Source organism: Triticum aestivum, chromosome 5B (genome assembly GCF_018294505.1).
Source record: "Triticum aestivum cultivar Chinese Spring chromosome 5B, IWGSC CS RefSeq v2.1, whole genome shotgun sequence".
Lineage (NCBI taxonomy): Eukaryota > Viridiplantae > Streptophyta > Magnoliopsida > Poales > Poaceae > Triticum > Triticum aestivum.
This window is the reverse complement of record NC_057807.1, coordinates 692,245,507-692,258,254: the sequence shown is the minus strand read 5'-3', so window position 1 is coordinate 692,258,254 and position 12,748 is coordinate 692,245,507. Positions and strand designations below refer to the sequence as shown.

General features: G+C 45.6%; 2 protein-coding genes across 2 annotated transcripts; both read right to left on the bottom strand.

Moving 5' to 3' along the window:
- Window positions 1-1,328: 1,328 nt before the first annotated feature.
- Window positions 1,329-4,961, bottom strand: LOC123117726 (DEAD-box ATP-dependent RNA helicase 38). The gene is made up of 7 exons (XM_044538426.1): window positions 4,699-4,961; window positions 4,315-4,608; window positions 4,010-4,237; window positions 3,811-3,876; window positions 2,584-2,985; window positions 2,403-2,514; window positions 1,329-1,846 (listed from the first exon to the last, which is right to left on the bottom strand). Exons 1-7 carry the CDS (start codon window positions 4,891-4,893, stop codon window positions 1,695-1,697), a joined length of 1,449 nt encoding a protein of 482 aa, XP_044394361.1. The 5' UTR covers window positions 4,894-4,961; the 3' UTR covers window positions 1,329-1,694.
- A 2,806-nt stretch (window positions 4,962-7,767) lies between these two features.
- Window positions 7,768-9,325, bottom strand: LOC123117727 (putative F-box protein At5g50220). The gene has a single exon (XM_044538427.1). It carries the CDS (start codon window positions 9,218-9,220, stop codon window positions 7,928-7,930), a length of 1,293 nt encoding a protein of 430 aa, XP_044394362.1. The 5' UTR covers window positions 9,221-9,325; the 3' UTR covers window positions 7,768-7,927.
- Window positions 9,326-12,748: the final 3,423 nt, after the last annotated feature.

The following is a 12,748-nucleotide window of genomic DNA, read 5'->3' as shown; positions in this document are numbered from 1 at the left end:
TTCCCGTCTCTCTCCAGTGCTCCCCGTCGTTGTCATCTAGGGTGAGGATCTTGCAGATCTGCCGCTCCTGCATTATTGAGTTGGCCATGGCGAGCAATTTGTCCTCTCCCGTGAAGGTGAAGGCCATGCACCCAAGCATGCGCCAAGTAGAAAAACGATGTGATGATGGCGGGTCGGGCAAGAGTTTGCCTGCACCGGTGACAGGGTCTATCAGGCAGAGCCGCCCGTCCTTGTTGTTGACGCGGACTGCTCGAGCTGATAGACTCCATGTGGCATCAATGTTGACCAGCTTGATGACGTCGCCGGAGTCCATGTCCAGGATGTCGACCACATGGCCTGGGCCATCGTGGCACACGCCAACGGCGATGTATGGGCCATGGGAGGCGGTGATGAAGTCCGGATGGCAGAGCAGGGAGTGCCAGGAGGTGCAAACGGCATAGAAGCGGCATATCGGCTTGACGGGGAGCCGCAGCAGGATGTTGTAGACAGGGTACAGCGGCAGGAGACCTTCATTAGCGGTGGCCTCGTTTGGAGCGGAGCTGGATAGCCGGTTTGGTGCATGGAGCATGGACGCCATCGTCGTCGCCATCGTCCTAGTGATGCAATAATTCTAACAATACTTACCTTGCATGAGCACAACTTAAAAAATGAATATTACCTAACTGCGGGGATCGGAATTTTGTTATGCAAAAACTGTGGGGATTCTTGTCCTAGTTAGTATTGGTGTAAGAATAGTTTTTGTTGATTTAAAAAAGAGAGAATATGTTTTGTTATTTATTATTATTACTGGATTTTAAATATTGCACAGGATCCATTCAAAAATCGTATGAACATTTACGATCAAATACAAATTTAATCTCATGATTACATCTGCAAACTCAAAATTTAGTAGTGGTTTGAATACCCTAAGGGCATCTCCAACAATGAGACGTAAACCTCCCACAAAAATCCGGACTGACACGTCCAGACCATTTTTGACATGCAACACGGTTCTGAAATGTTCACAGACGTGTGGGTGTCCGAATTTCATATCCAAAGCAAATACGTAGTTGATTTGGGGGCGCCCGTACCACAGCCCGCAGCAGCCGACGCTAGCGCTTCCGAGCGAGTATTTTGATTTCAATACCCTAAAGACAAATTTCTTCAATGTTTAATGAATTTAATAATTTTAGTCTCAAAATACCAAAAGTAGAAAAAAAGAAATTAGATTGTTGAAACTCTATTTTACATATCTTGAGTGCTACAACAATGTTTTCAACTCACTACCAACAGCCAAATACACATTGGTTTATTGGCAAAGAAAAGCTCAGAAAATGTCAAATACACATTGGTTTATTGGCCAAGAAAAGCTCAGAAAGTGATTGTTCCTTGTAGAAGAATGCTTCATCATATGGTGTGATATCGATGCCATCAACAAAGTGTTGTGCAAAAATGTGGCAGGTGCTAGTCCAGGACTTGAATCCTATGAGTTGGTTCCATCACAAGGTACGTAAACATCAAAGCTATTCTCAGTTCACGATATCAAGGTATATGACACAAAGTGTGGGCCTACTACTAGTTACAACTTAATCCAAACTCCTGACCCTTCCAGTTTGGTTCAAAAGTACCACGTGTGTGCCGGCGGCAACATAATCATATAAGTTGAACAGTTGGAAGACAAGTGCACATCTGTTGCCTCCCGTTCCTGAGAGTCTTTACTCAAGTAAACCAGCATCCTTAAGAACAGTCTCAAAATTCTCCTCGCTCTCCCAGCTTGGGACCTCCTGTACTTTGTGTTGGAAGTAGTTCTCGATCTTTGTCATCAAAATGTCATCGGTTGCACCGCATAGCAGGTTGAACACAGCTCCTGTCACGAGCACCGATTCAGTTAGGAATATATCCCACAAAATTAGCATTGTTATTGGACAACAGGGTAGCTGTTAATTTGGCATGAATAATTTTCATGATTAGACAGATTCTATGTTTTTAGTGTACAAAACATATAAGAGTTCAAGTAAATTGTGTGAACAATCCAAGAAAATCAGTTTACAATCCAAACAAGCATATAACGTCCATAATCGACAAGCAATGGTCACATAAGTTCTATCATATCCTCATAAAGAAGTTCAGAATTCTTGCCAAATCTTATTCACAACATTACCAAACTAATTCTGGTGAGAAGTTCAATCTCAGGCTAGAATATCATTAGGTTTACTAAAGGTGGCATGTTTTCTTATTACTCAGGTTTGGTCTGCCTTTACCCCCAAGCCTTTTGCATTTGTCACGATGTTGACCATTATTATGCTTATAACGGCTGTTATGTGATACTCATTACAATTTATTTTATGTAATGCTAGAATAGAATACAGTCATCATCTCCCACTATTTGTTTTGGAAAGTATGCGATACATAAATAAATTTACCTTTTCGGCCAAAGCGCCCAGCTCTGCCAATTCTGTGCAGGTACACCTCATAATCAGGCTCATCTCTAGAATTATATTTGATTGGCATGTCGTAGTTGATGACCAGATTGACCTTTCAATGGGATAATGTTAGAATTGGAAATTCAACCTGTGAGTAAAATTGGTATGAAACACATAGTACCTGTGATTGGTCAAAACCTCGGGCAAGAAGATCAGTTGATATAAGAACCTTGGTGTACCCATCTTTGAATTCCTGTATTACCTTTTCCCTCTCTGAGTGGTCGAGGGATCCTTGAATTGAGGAACACACATAGTCCTCTTTTGTCAAAGCGTTATGAAGATTCTTAGTACTTATCTTTGTTCTCACAAATATGATAACCTGTCCAACCTTTTGACCAAACTCAAAGATCTTGTCCCTTATGACCTCTATTTTGGCTATCTCATCGGGGACTCGGACTTTATATTGCTGTACTTTGTCCAAAGTAAGATCTTCCTTCTTCACAAATATCTCGTTTCCATCCTTAATGACCGTTGTAATAAAATCCTTCACTTTCTCGTTGAAGGTTGCAGAAAACAGAAGCAGCTGGCATAAAAGAATTCAGATAAGAAAAATGCACCATACAAAAAGAGAAACAAACACATCGAGGCAAGAAATTTGATGAGTACTAAGAATGTTCGTAATGTTTTGACAAAAAAAGGAACCATATAAAAAAGCTAGTTGAATGGCACATCCATGGAATTACGCCAAGAGTTACAAGCATCACAAAGGATTATCCGCCACATGGACTAGGCTAGTGAAATATCAAAGCAAATCAACACAATATATGGATGAATGTAAAGTTGCAGGCAATGACACCCAGCGGATGGCTTTAAGATTACTATGACTAGACGATACCCCTTAAGACGTAGTGTGGATCAACTACTTAATTATATATAGGACAGGAGTTCCCAATGTACAATTAGCCAGTTACATAGATAATGCCATAGCACATGATTTCTTTTTGTAAGTCCTAAACTGGCAACAACAAATATGCCCATGGATGAATATGTATTGTTCCAAAAACTAAGAATAATATGTGTTGCTTCAAACATAAACAAAATTGAATATCACAATCAGAAAAACTTGCAAAATTAAATACAACCCCTTGCATCACCAAATGACCCATTTACACCATAAGCCGTCTACCTATCATTAGCAACCGGTAGAAGTTCAACAAGCAGCACATGAGCACATACAAAGTAAATGAACAAGTTGTTTCCCTTCAGAAGTCCCAAGATTCAAAATATTTTCTAGAACACATGATTGCCACAACAACGGACATTCGATTTTGAACTATTCCGGTGTGCAAGTTGTTGCATGTGATTCTACTGTCAAAGTCAAAAGTAGTCACATGACCAAAAGTGTTACCTGACAGTCACCAGCACTGCTCTGTATGTCCTTCATGATCCTTTTAGAATCACTCATAAAGTTCTCCTACAAGAACATTCACCAGCACAAGAAAGAGGACTCATTAAATCTAATAGAAGATACTTGGTCTCTGAATAACATTGGGTATATTAATTGGTGATGACTCGAGCTGATAGATGAGAAGCGAAATCAAGTGTACCTCAGCAAGCATGTGGTCTGCCTCGTCAAACACAAGAATCTTAATCTCCCTTGTGGCAAGCTTCTTCTTGGCAATCCACTTAATGAGCGTCCCAGAAGTGCCAATCACCACCTGATCAGTTACCGCTGGCATCTTGGAGATGGGCATGTAATCCTTGAGAGCCGGCGAGATGGCGCAAGCACAGGTAATGCCGGTAAACTTGCTCATCCTCATGAGCACAGATTTATTCTGCACAGAGCAACAAATAAGATTCAGCACAGTGCTGCGGTTTGTTATTAGTATCCAATAAGGAGCAGATGAGAAACCTGCTGCGCAAGCTCCCTGGTAGGGCAGATGCAGATGGCCTGGGGAATCCTGCGGCTGGGGTCGACGCGGCTGAGCATGCCGAGGACGAAGCAGGTGGTCTTGCCGGAGCCGTTGTGCGCCTGCGCCACGAGGTTCTTGTAGGGCGGCGTGAGGATCATGGGAAGCGTGACGGCCTGGATCTTGCTGGGGCGGCTGAACCCCATCTCGTCGTGCAGACCCTTGAGCAGCTCCGGCGTGAGCTTCAGGTCCTCGAAGGTCGTCGCTGATTCGTACACGGTGCCGCCGGAGGCCACCTGGGGAGCAAAGAACCAAATTAATGAGCCAACCGACATGCATAGAGAGGGGCATGGCTAGCGAGGCGAGTGCAGAGCAGAGGCGCCTACGGCTTGGATTTGGGAGTCGTCGTCGTAGTCATCCAGCAGAGGCGGTCCGCCGCCGCCGCCGTCCTCCGGCGCCAATAGCGAGAGCGCCTCCATCTTCTTCTGGTTCTCGTCCACCGCCGTCTCGAAGGCCTTAGGATCGTCGACGTCGGCCGGGGACTTCTTCTCCAAATCGGGGTTGGCGGCGCCGTCGGCCATTGAAAGGAGACAAAGCAAAATCGATAGCGTTTCCGGTTGCGGTTGCGAGTGTTGCGACCTCGAGCCAAAACTCGATTCGCCGAGAATTTGTGTGAAACGTTTTGAATATATTTGGCGGCGCGGACGTGCACGTGCACCACAAGGAGTCGTCCAAACAAGCCGTAGCCTTTTCTCTTTCGGACTGGAATCGAACCAAAGATATGTCCGACACCGTCTTGGTCTACATCTGCACTAACTCAGGAAAGTTTATCAAGCAAGTGTTGATTCACGTCGTGGAGGTGCTAGCTAGTACGAGAGATTTTTTTTTTTCTGACAATTGCTCACAAGTCATGCATGAGAACATCGAGGATTAACACTATGTTAGGGAAACTCCAACACGCCGACGCATTTGGTCCACACGTGTCCGTTTGAATCGGAGCGGACGAAAACACTGGCCCAATAGGCTGACGCATATCCAAATCGCGGACTCATGTTCGTGTGGACACATTTCAAGCCCAAACCACGGACACGAGATCGACGAGCCGCGCGTCCCCTCTGTGTCCGCCTCGGGCCTGCCTGTGGGCCACCCGACCACCACTACGGTCATAGTCAATGCCTACCTACCACCGAGGGCCTACTTGACAGTGAGTGGAAGCGTCCGGAGTCATGGAGACATACGGGTGGCAAGGCGTCGTGCGGGAGTGGGTCAGTGATACGTCTCCAATGTATCTATAAATTATGAATCAAGGAGCATGAACAAAATAGTCTGCTTGAATTTTTGTTTTGGTTGGTCTTTGCGCAATCGGTTGTAGTCGGTATTTCCACAGTTGAAGATAGTTGGGAAAAAAACCTTTTGGTCTCTTCAAATGGTTCACTCAATTTCATTTATGTTTCACATAGTGCGTTTTACTTGTAGGCTGTTGGTCCCAAAATGAACAACACATCAGCACATTATCTATATTAAGTAAGAACAGCAGCATACAATGAATAACTAAGTAATTACTATTAACATAAGCCAAAACATTACTAAGAACAGCCAACCCTAAAATTCCTTTCGAATAGTTTGCTTAACTTCCAGTTAGTACTTGGTTTCTGCGCCAATTGGTGCAATGGGTCATCTAGTTTAATAGAAATGGCTATGTGCGTCGTTGGATGCAGGGACCGGGGGTTTGAACACCATTTTTGAAAAAAGATAACAAAAAATAATCAAAAATCAGTAAAGATCTTAAGGTAGATCTTAAGGTAACTTCCACTCACAAGAAAATTTGAGTCTAAAATAAAGTAAATTTCCACTACGAATATTGACATCATTAATGAATCAATCTTAAAAAGTAGCAATTTTATTTCCTAGAATTGCAATTTGGAATCAAATTAGTTTTCAATTTGGTAAATTTTTGTGGCCGGGGCGCCGGCCAAACTATGCACCGGTCTACCGTGTGCACGCCGCGTGGACGTGACATCATGCGTATGGCCCACACTCCTGCTTCCCTCATCCTTATCCCCTGGGCGTCTTATCTCTTCACCGAATCACACATTCATTCTCTTTCTCTCTCGTACATAGCTACATCCATAAGAAGTTGGGTCATCTATTTTGGAACGGAGGGAGAGTACATCCATTGATTCCCCATTGACGGCCACGCCTCTTTTTCCAATTCGTGGTCCTGCTCCTCCGACGAGCTCCCCGGCCGCCATAATCCTACCTCCATGGCGAGCTCCTCCGGTCCTCCCCTCCCCTCACCTACCCCCTCCCCCCCCCCCCTTCACCCTCATCAGTCTCTTCTCTAGCCGCGAGCAACGGCGCGGCGTGTTTTTTGATGGAACCAGCGCATGATGATGATGCGATCGGCGCACGGCCATGCTGGAGCCGGCGCACGCCCCACAATGTGGCTATGGATGTTGCAAGCCCAGCCACCGTGCGGTCGGCGACGATGTGCTATAGAGAGATGCCGGATCCGACCATGGTCGGAGCTGCAACTACTAGTGTTTTTTGCTACAACCACTACCTTTTTTTTGCTAGCACCGGTGGCGATTTTTGTTGGAACCAGCGAGGGATTTTGCTGCATCCTGCATCTATTTCTTCTGCAAACTTGCCTCCATATTTTGGCCACCACCGGTTTTGTGCTTTTGTTGGAACCGGCATATTATTTTGCTGGAAGTAGCTTGTTTTTTCTTTGCTACAATCGACCTTGGAGCTTTTCCGTGCTAAATTTGCTTTTGCTGGAACCGGCGCATATTTTTGCTGGAAGCTGTTTTTTTTTGCTACAACCACTGGAGCTTTTTTCTACAGAATTTGTTTTGCTGGAATTAGAGCCTTTATTTGCTGGAACCTAGTAATATTTTTGCTTCAACTAACCACTTGAGGATTTTGTTTGTTTTCAGAAATTTTTTGTTGGATAGCACGATGCAAGCCAAAGGCCATGGCGAGCCGGAGACGGTGATGTTGGGGGCATGCTGGAACCATGGAGAACCGCGAGCTGGAACCAACCGGGGGCATTCGAGCTGCAATCCTTCGTTGACGCCGCGCTGGGGGCCCACTGGCGACCATGATGCAATCCTGACGGCCACGGGTGGGGACGCGTCGGAGCTCGTTGGTGACGGCCCCGACGACGGCAAGTCGGGGGGAGGCGAGGGGGTCGATGCTCTGCGTGCGGGAGCGTGAGGAACGAGGGAAGAAGACGACTGTAGGAGGGCGTCAGATCCGATGGTTGTAAATAGATGAATCGGACGGATGTACTGTGATCGTCCCAAATTTGGGCCGGTACGCCGGCGCCTATCACTGGCCTTTCAATTTTCATGTGATTTTGTCTTCATCTGCTAATTAGAGAACAATATCTTCCAAAAATAGAGAACTAGGAATTCACATACACTTATATTACATGAAAAGGTCATAGAAAACGATCAGCCGCAAAAAAAAAAAAACATATAAAAAACAAAACCACCGTGGCTCTTGCCGTGCGGACGCTAACCCAGACACCCTTCAGATTACGCAAGTTTCTTATTGGTGGACGCACATATTAGATCTTGAGCAATACACTGATTAAGTACACTACTACTACTAGCTCTCTAATGCAGCTCTCCTGATCCCTCCTCTTCCTGAATACAATATGCTCCACGTGTGCACAGTAACATGGCTGCACTTTGCTACCTGCATTCCATCTGTGAAAGCCCTGGTTTTTGGGTCGTAATACCGCAGCACCGTGTCCAGCGGGATGCTGCAGCCTGTTGGTGTCACCCGCATCCACATGACAATCATTCGGTCGTCTAGCCCCGCTAATGGCTTCCCGAAATACATGCCAGAAGTCGGCACCGGTGACGAGAGCTTAAGAGAGGGCATGACAATCTTGTGCCGCATACACCAGTCAGCCTGGTCAGGGTCCACAAGAAACCATAGCTCCATGAAGGTTTGGCGGTTGTCATGGCACACAACGAGTTTGCCTTCAAGTGTGGCTAAGGCGACATTGTGCTTGCACTCCGGGCCTTGGAGCGCATCCGGCTGCCACACCTTGTCTCCAAGGTCAAACGCCATGATCCAGGCATGCTGCACGTCGAGCGTGTGGTCCGGCTTGACCAGGAAGTAGGCCACCCCCTCGACCACAGCGACTTCCCTGCTGTAAGTCCATGGCGGTAGTGGCGCTAGCAAACTGTACCCTGGGGTCCCCGTCTCCCTCCAGCGCTGCTCCCCGCCATTATCGTTGAGGGTGATGATCTGGCATATCTGCTGCCACGCATGCTTAGCTGCGTTCGCGATGGCGAGCACCTTGTACTCTCCCGTCAAGGCGGCGCACCCAAGCGTGCACAAAGTAGACATGTGGTTTGATGCCGGCGGGTCAGGCAAGAGTTTGACTGCGCCAGTGGCAGGGTCGATCAGGTGGAGCCGCCCGTCGTTGCCCACGACACAGACTGCTCGTTCAGGACTCACGTCGGGCGTCTCGTGCGGTGGCGTCGTGTCGTGGCGGCTTGTGACGTCAATGCTCACCCGCTTGAGGACGCGGCCAGAATCCATGTCCAAGACGCTGACGACGACATCGCCAGAGCCGTCATAGCACAGGCCGACTGCGATGCGCGGGCCAGGTTGAGCGGCTGCGATGAAATCCAGGTGGCAGAGCAGGGAGTGCCATGCGGTGCAAACGGCCCGGAAGCGGCAGACCGACTTGGCAGGAAGGCGCAGTAGGATGTCGTGGAGCAGGTCGAGTGGCAGGACGCCGCCGCCGTCGTCCTCCGGCGCCGATAGCGAGAGCGCCTCCGTCTTCTTCTGGTATGTGTCCACTGCCGTCTCGGTGGCCTTAGGAGCCTCGACGTCGGCCGGGAACTTCTTCTCCATCTCGGGGTTGGCGGCGCCGTTGGCCATCGGGAAGAGACCAAGAGAATCGATAGCGTCTTCGGTGCCGATAGCGTGTTCAAAAGCAGTCGATTCGCCGTTTGAGGGTTTGTGTTTGTGTTAAACGTGTTGAATATGTTCAGCGCCGTCCACGACAAGGAGTCGACCAAACAAGCTATATCTGTTTTTTTTTTCTTTTCCTTTTTCTTTCTTTTATCCAAACAAGTTATATCTGACGACACCACCGTGTTCGTCTAGATCTGCACTAGATTAGGAAACTTTATATCAAACACAAGTACTGATTCACTCCGTGGAGGTTCTAGCTAGTACGGGAGTTTTTTTTAACACAGTACAATCGAAATCGAAGTGGCTGACATACATGAGCATATACTTACATTTATGAACGAACACACGCATACCCGAGAGACTGAGCCAGCATAGCATCTTGAAATTGACGAAGTCACCACAGGTGTCTCGTACTTGACAGGAACATCTCCTCCCACTAAACGAACATGGCTGAAATGTCTTAAAAAATATAAAAAAATCAGAGCACCAATGTCAAGTATAAGACTTGAACCCCTATTGGGAGGGGATACCACTGTCCAGCTAACCATCCAACCACAGATTCATTCGTAGAGAGAGCTTTTTTTTTCCCGACAGTTGCTCATAAGCCATGCATGAGAAAATCAAGGATTAACACTGTTATACACTATGTTCATGGTCCAATGATAGTTTGGACAATTACTAGTAGCTATGATTGCATCTCTTCTATTATGATGATGAATTGCTTGGCTCTTTATTTTGTATCTTCGTCCGGGTTACCCGATTCCCTTGTATTTTGTGTTAAAGTTTGACCATTAATTTCACTAGGTAAATGATCGTGTCAAGCAACCGGATGAGTTTTCGGCCGGTCACTCCCAGCACGCGTCCTAGGGTGGACCCTCGAACAGGTTTTGCCTCTTTTCCCTTGTCTCCTTGTGATGATTCTCATCCATTCGTTCTTCAAGCGCATGATTAGCCTGGAAAGCGTCGCCGCCACACCGTCCAAACCTAACACACTGACTCCCTATGGAAAATCTCAGACAAATTTCCCAGGACGTTGTATGATAAGCCTGGATCTAATATCGAACTCTAGAACCACATGAATGTGTGTCACGCAGAAACCATCCCAGATAAATTTTGTTTTTCAACTATACTACATGACAGTGTTGCTGGTCTATTGTAATTTAGTAACTCCCTGTCATGCATGCAATATGCTAGTCGTGTCTTGTTCTCAAAATCGCTGATTCGCGGGTTGTAGAACCGCACCATGATATTTGCTGAGAGCTACAGTCGGGCTCCGATGGCACAACCACGTGTTCCACACAACAATCCTCTCAAATTTTTGGCTTAGATATTATACTGATATATTTTGGCTCCGAGACTGGCCACGATGCCTGACAAGGTGTAGTTGGCCACCACGCCTCGTTGTCTAGGTCGAATGCCATGATCCATCAATTATGGATGTCAACTTTAGGCCCGACAAGGTACCTAGCGAGCACCAGAAAGTAGGCAACCCCACCGATGGCGGCAGCCCTACTGCATGAAGAAGATGGTGATGCCAACTAAAACAAAGGGTTCTCGATGACCCTCCCGCAGTAGGCACCATGGACACCCAAGGTGAGAATCTTTCATGTATGACACACATCTGCTACAGAGACAAACAAGCTAGGGTGGTGACAGTGGTGGGCCGTGTGTGGTGATGAAGTTATCCGGGTAGCAGAGCATGGAGCACTGTGACATGCAAATGGCGCGGAAGCTATAGAGTTGGTGTGGAGGCAGAGCGGGATGTCAGTCTAGGTGAAGGAACTCAACATTGATTATTGGTGCGTGGAGGTCGAGCGTCATCGCCATACTTAGATTGGTTTGACATGATGCCAAAAAGTTCTTCTCCCCCTCGTAATTTCTAATCAATTAAATTTCAAATAAAGTCAAACCATCAAATCATATCGTAATCAGTTGGGGTTGTTTGCATCTTCCAAAACATAACAGGACAACCCTGACAACACACTTAATTATGTATGTTTAGGACTTAGATGACTACCACACGTCAGGTGCGAGCACATGGCAACTCCGAACGTCTTTGACGACAAGTTTAGTTACGCGAGGATGACAACTTTAGTTGGCAAGCATGGCAATTTTCGTGCTTCGTCTTATTTTGGAATTCGTCCTCTTTGGGTGACTGGAATTGCCATCGAAAAACACCAGGGCCGGGTGCCACGCTCCTGATGTGTGACACTTATCTTTTGGATATGCTTATTGTTGTACGTGTGACCTGCTGCACGAAACTGAGTTCATATTTTTCACGGTTACATTTTTTTTCCATCCTATTGGTTGCTTCATACATGCCTTACATAAACCAGTTGTGGAATTCATGTATGCAACTGTGCACTGAAATATGTGTAAGTTCTTTTCAGGTGAAACTGTTGTCAAATATTACAACAGCAGTCTGCATAATATGCTTATAGCTAGCACTCTTAATTTGTGTAAAACCAAATAAACTTATGTATGGTGAGATCTGTGCTGATGTGCCCATGTGATTTGTACTCACCATGTTGAGAAATACAGCAAGTGTAGTCTCCGTGCATGATATGCCTACAAACCACGAAAAAAGATGTACAACACGAAAGATCTTTTGCAAGATAAATGTAATGATATTATTCTTGCATCCTTAGTTCCAATACTTATACATACTGGAGGTCAAAGTTCTTAAACATTGATTTGATGAATAAACTTCTTGAAAAAAAATTGATGCATAACTACACGTCTTATATTTTTCGATAGATGGAATTGTTATTTGTGTAAGCATTCCAAAATCAGTACAAGATCTAAGTTACTTTCAACTTAGGGAAATTAAATCAAACTAAAATTTGGTAAATTTGCATTGTGAATATAGGTATCATTAACGAATCAGTCTTAACAACAAAAATATACACCAATAAGCCATCTAAAGATTTATTATTGAAGAGCGCACGTAGTCAAGAGTAGTGAATTTTCACGCACCATAATTTTATTACGTGGAATTACAATTTGGAACCAAATACCCTTTTCCGATTTTGAAGTGGTCTTTTGTGCTCATACCCTAATTAAAGAACAATATCTTCTGAAAATAGGGAATTACAGATTAACATACACTTATATATTACCAAAAACGAACTACAATACGACCACTATTATGGATCGGATGAAATGCATGGACAAATTAACCCAAACATACTTCAATTTCACACCAAGTTTCTTACTGAAGGATGCACAGATCAGATCTTTACCAATACGGTCCTGAAAAGATGATGCTCTAGATGAATGACGTGTTGTCTACTGATTAAGTGAACTGTTAGCTCTCTAATGCTGCTCTTCCCCTTCCTCTTCCTAAATGCAATATGCTCCACGAGTGTACGGTCACATCGTTGCACTTTGTAACATGCATTTCATCCGTGCAAGCCCAGGTTCTCGGGTCATAATACCGCATCACCGCATCCAGCGTGTTGCTGAACCCTGGTGGGGCCACCCGCATCCATA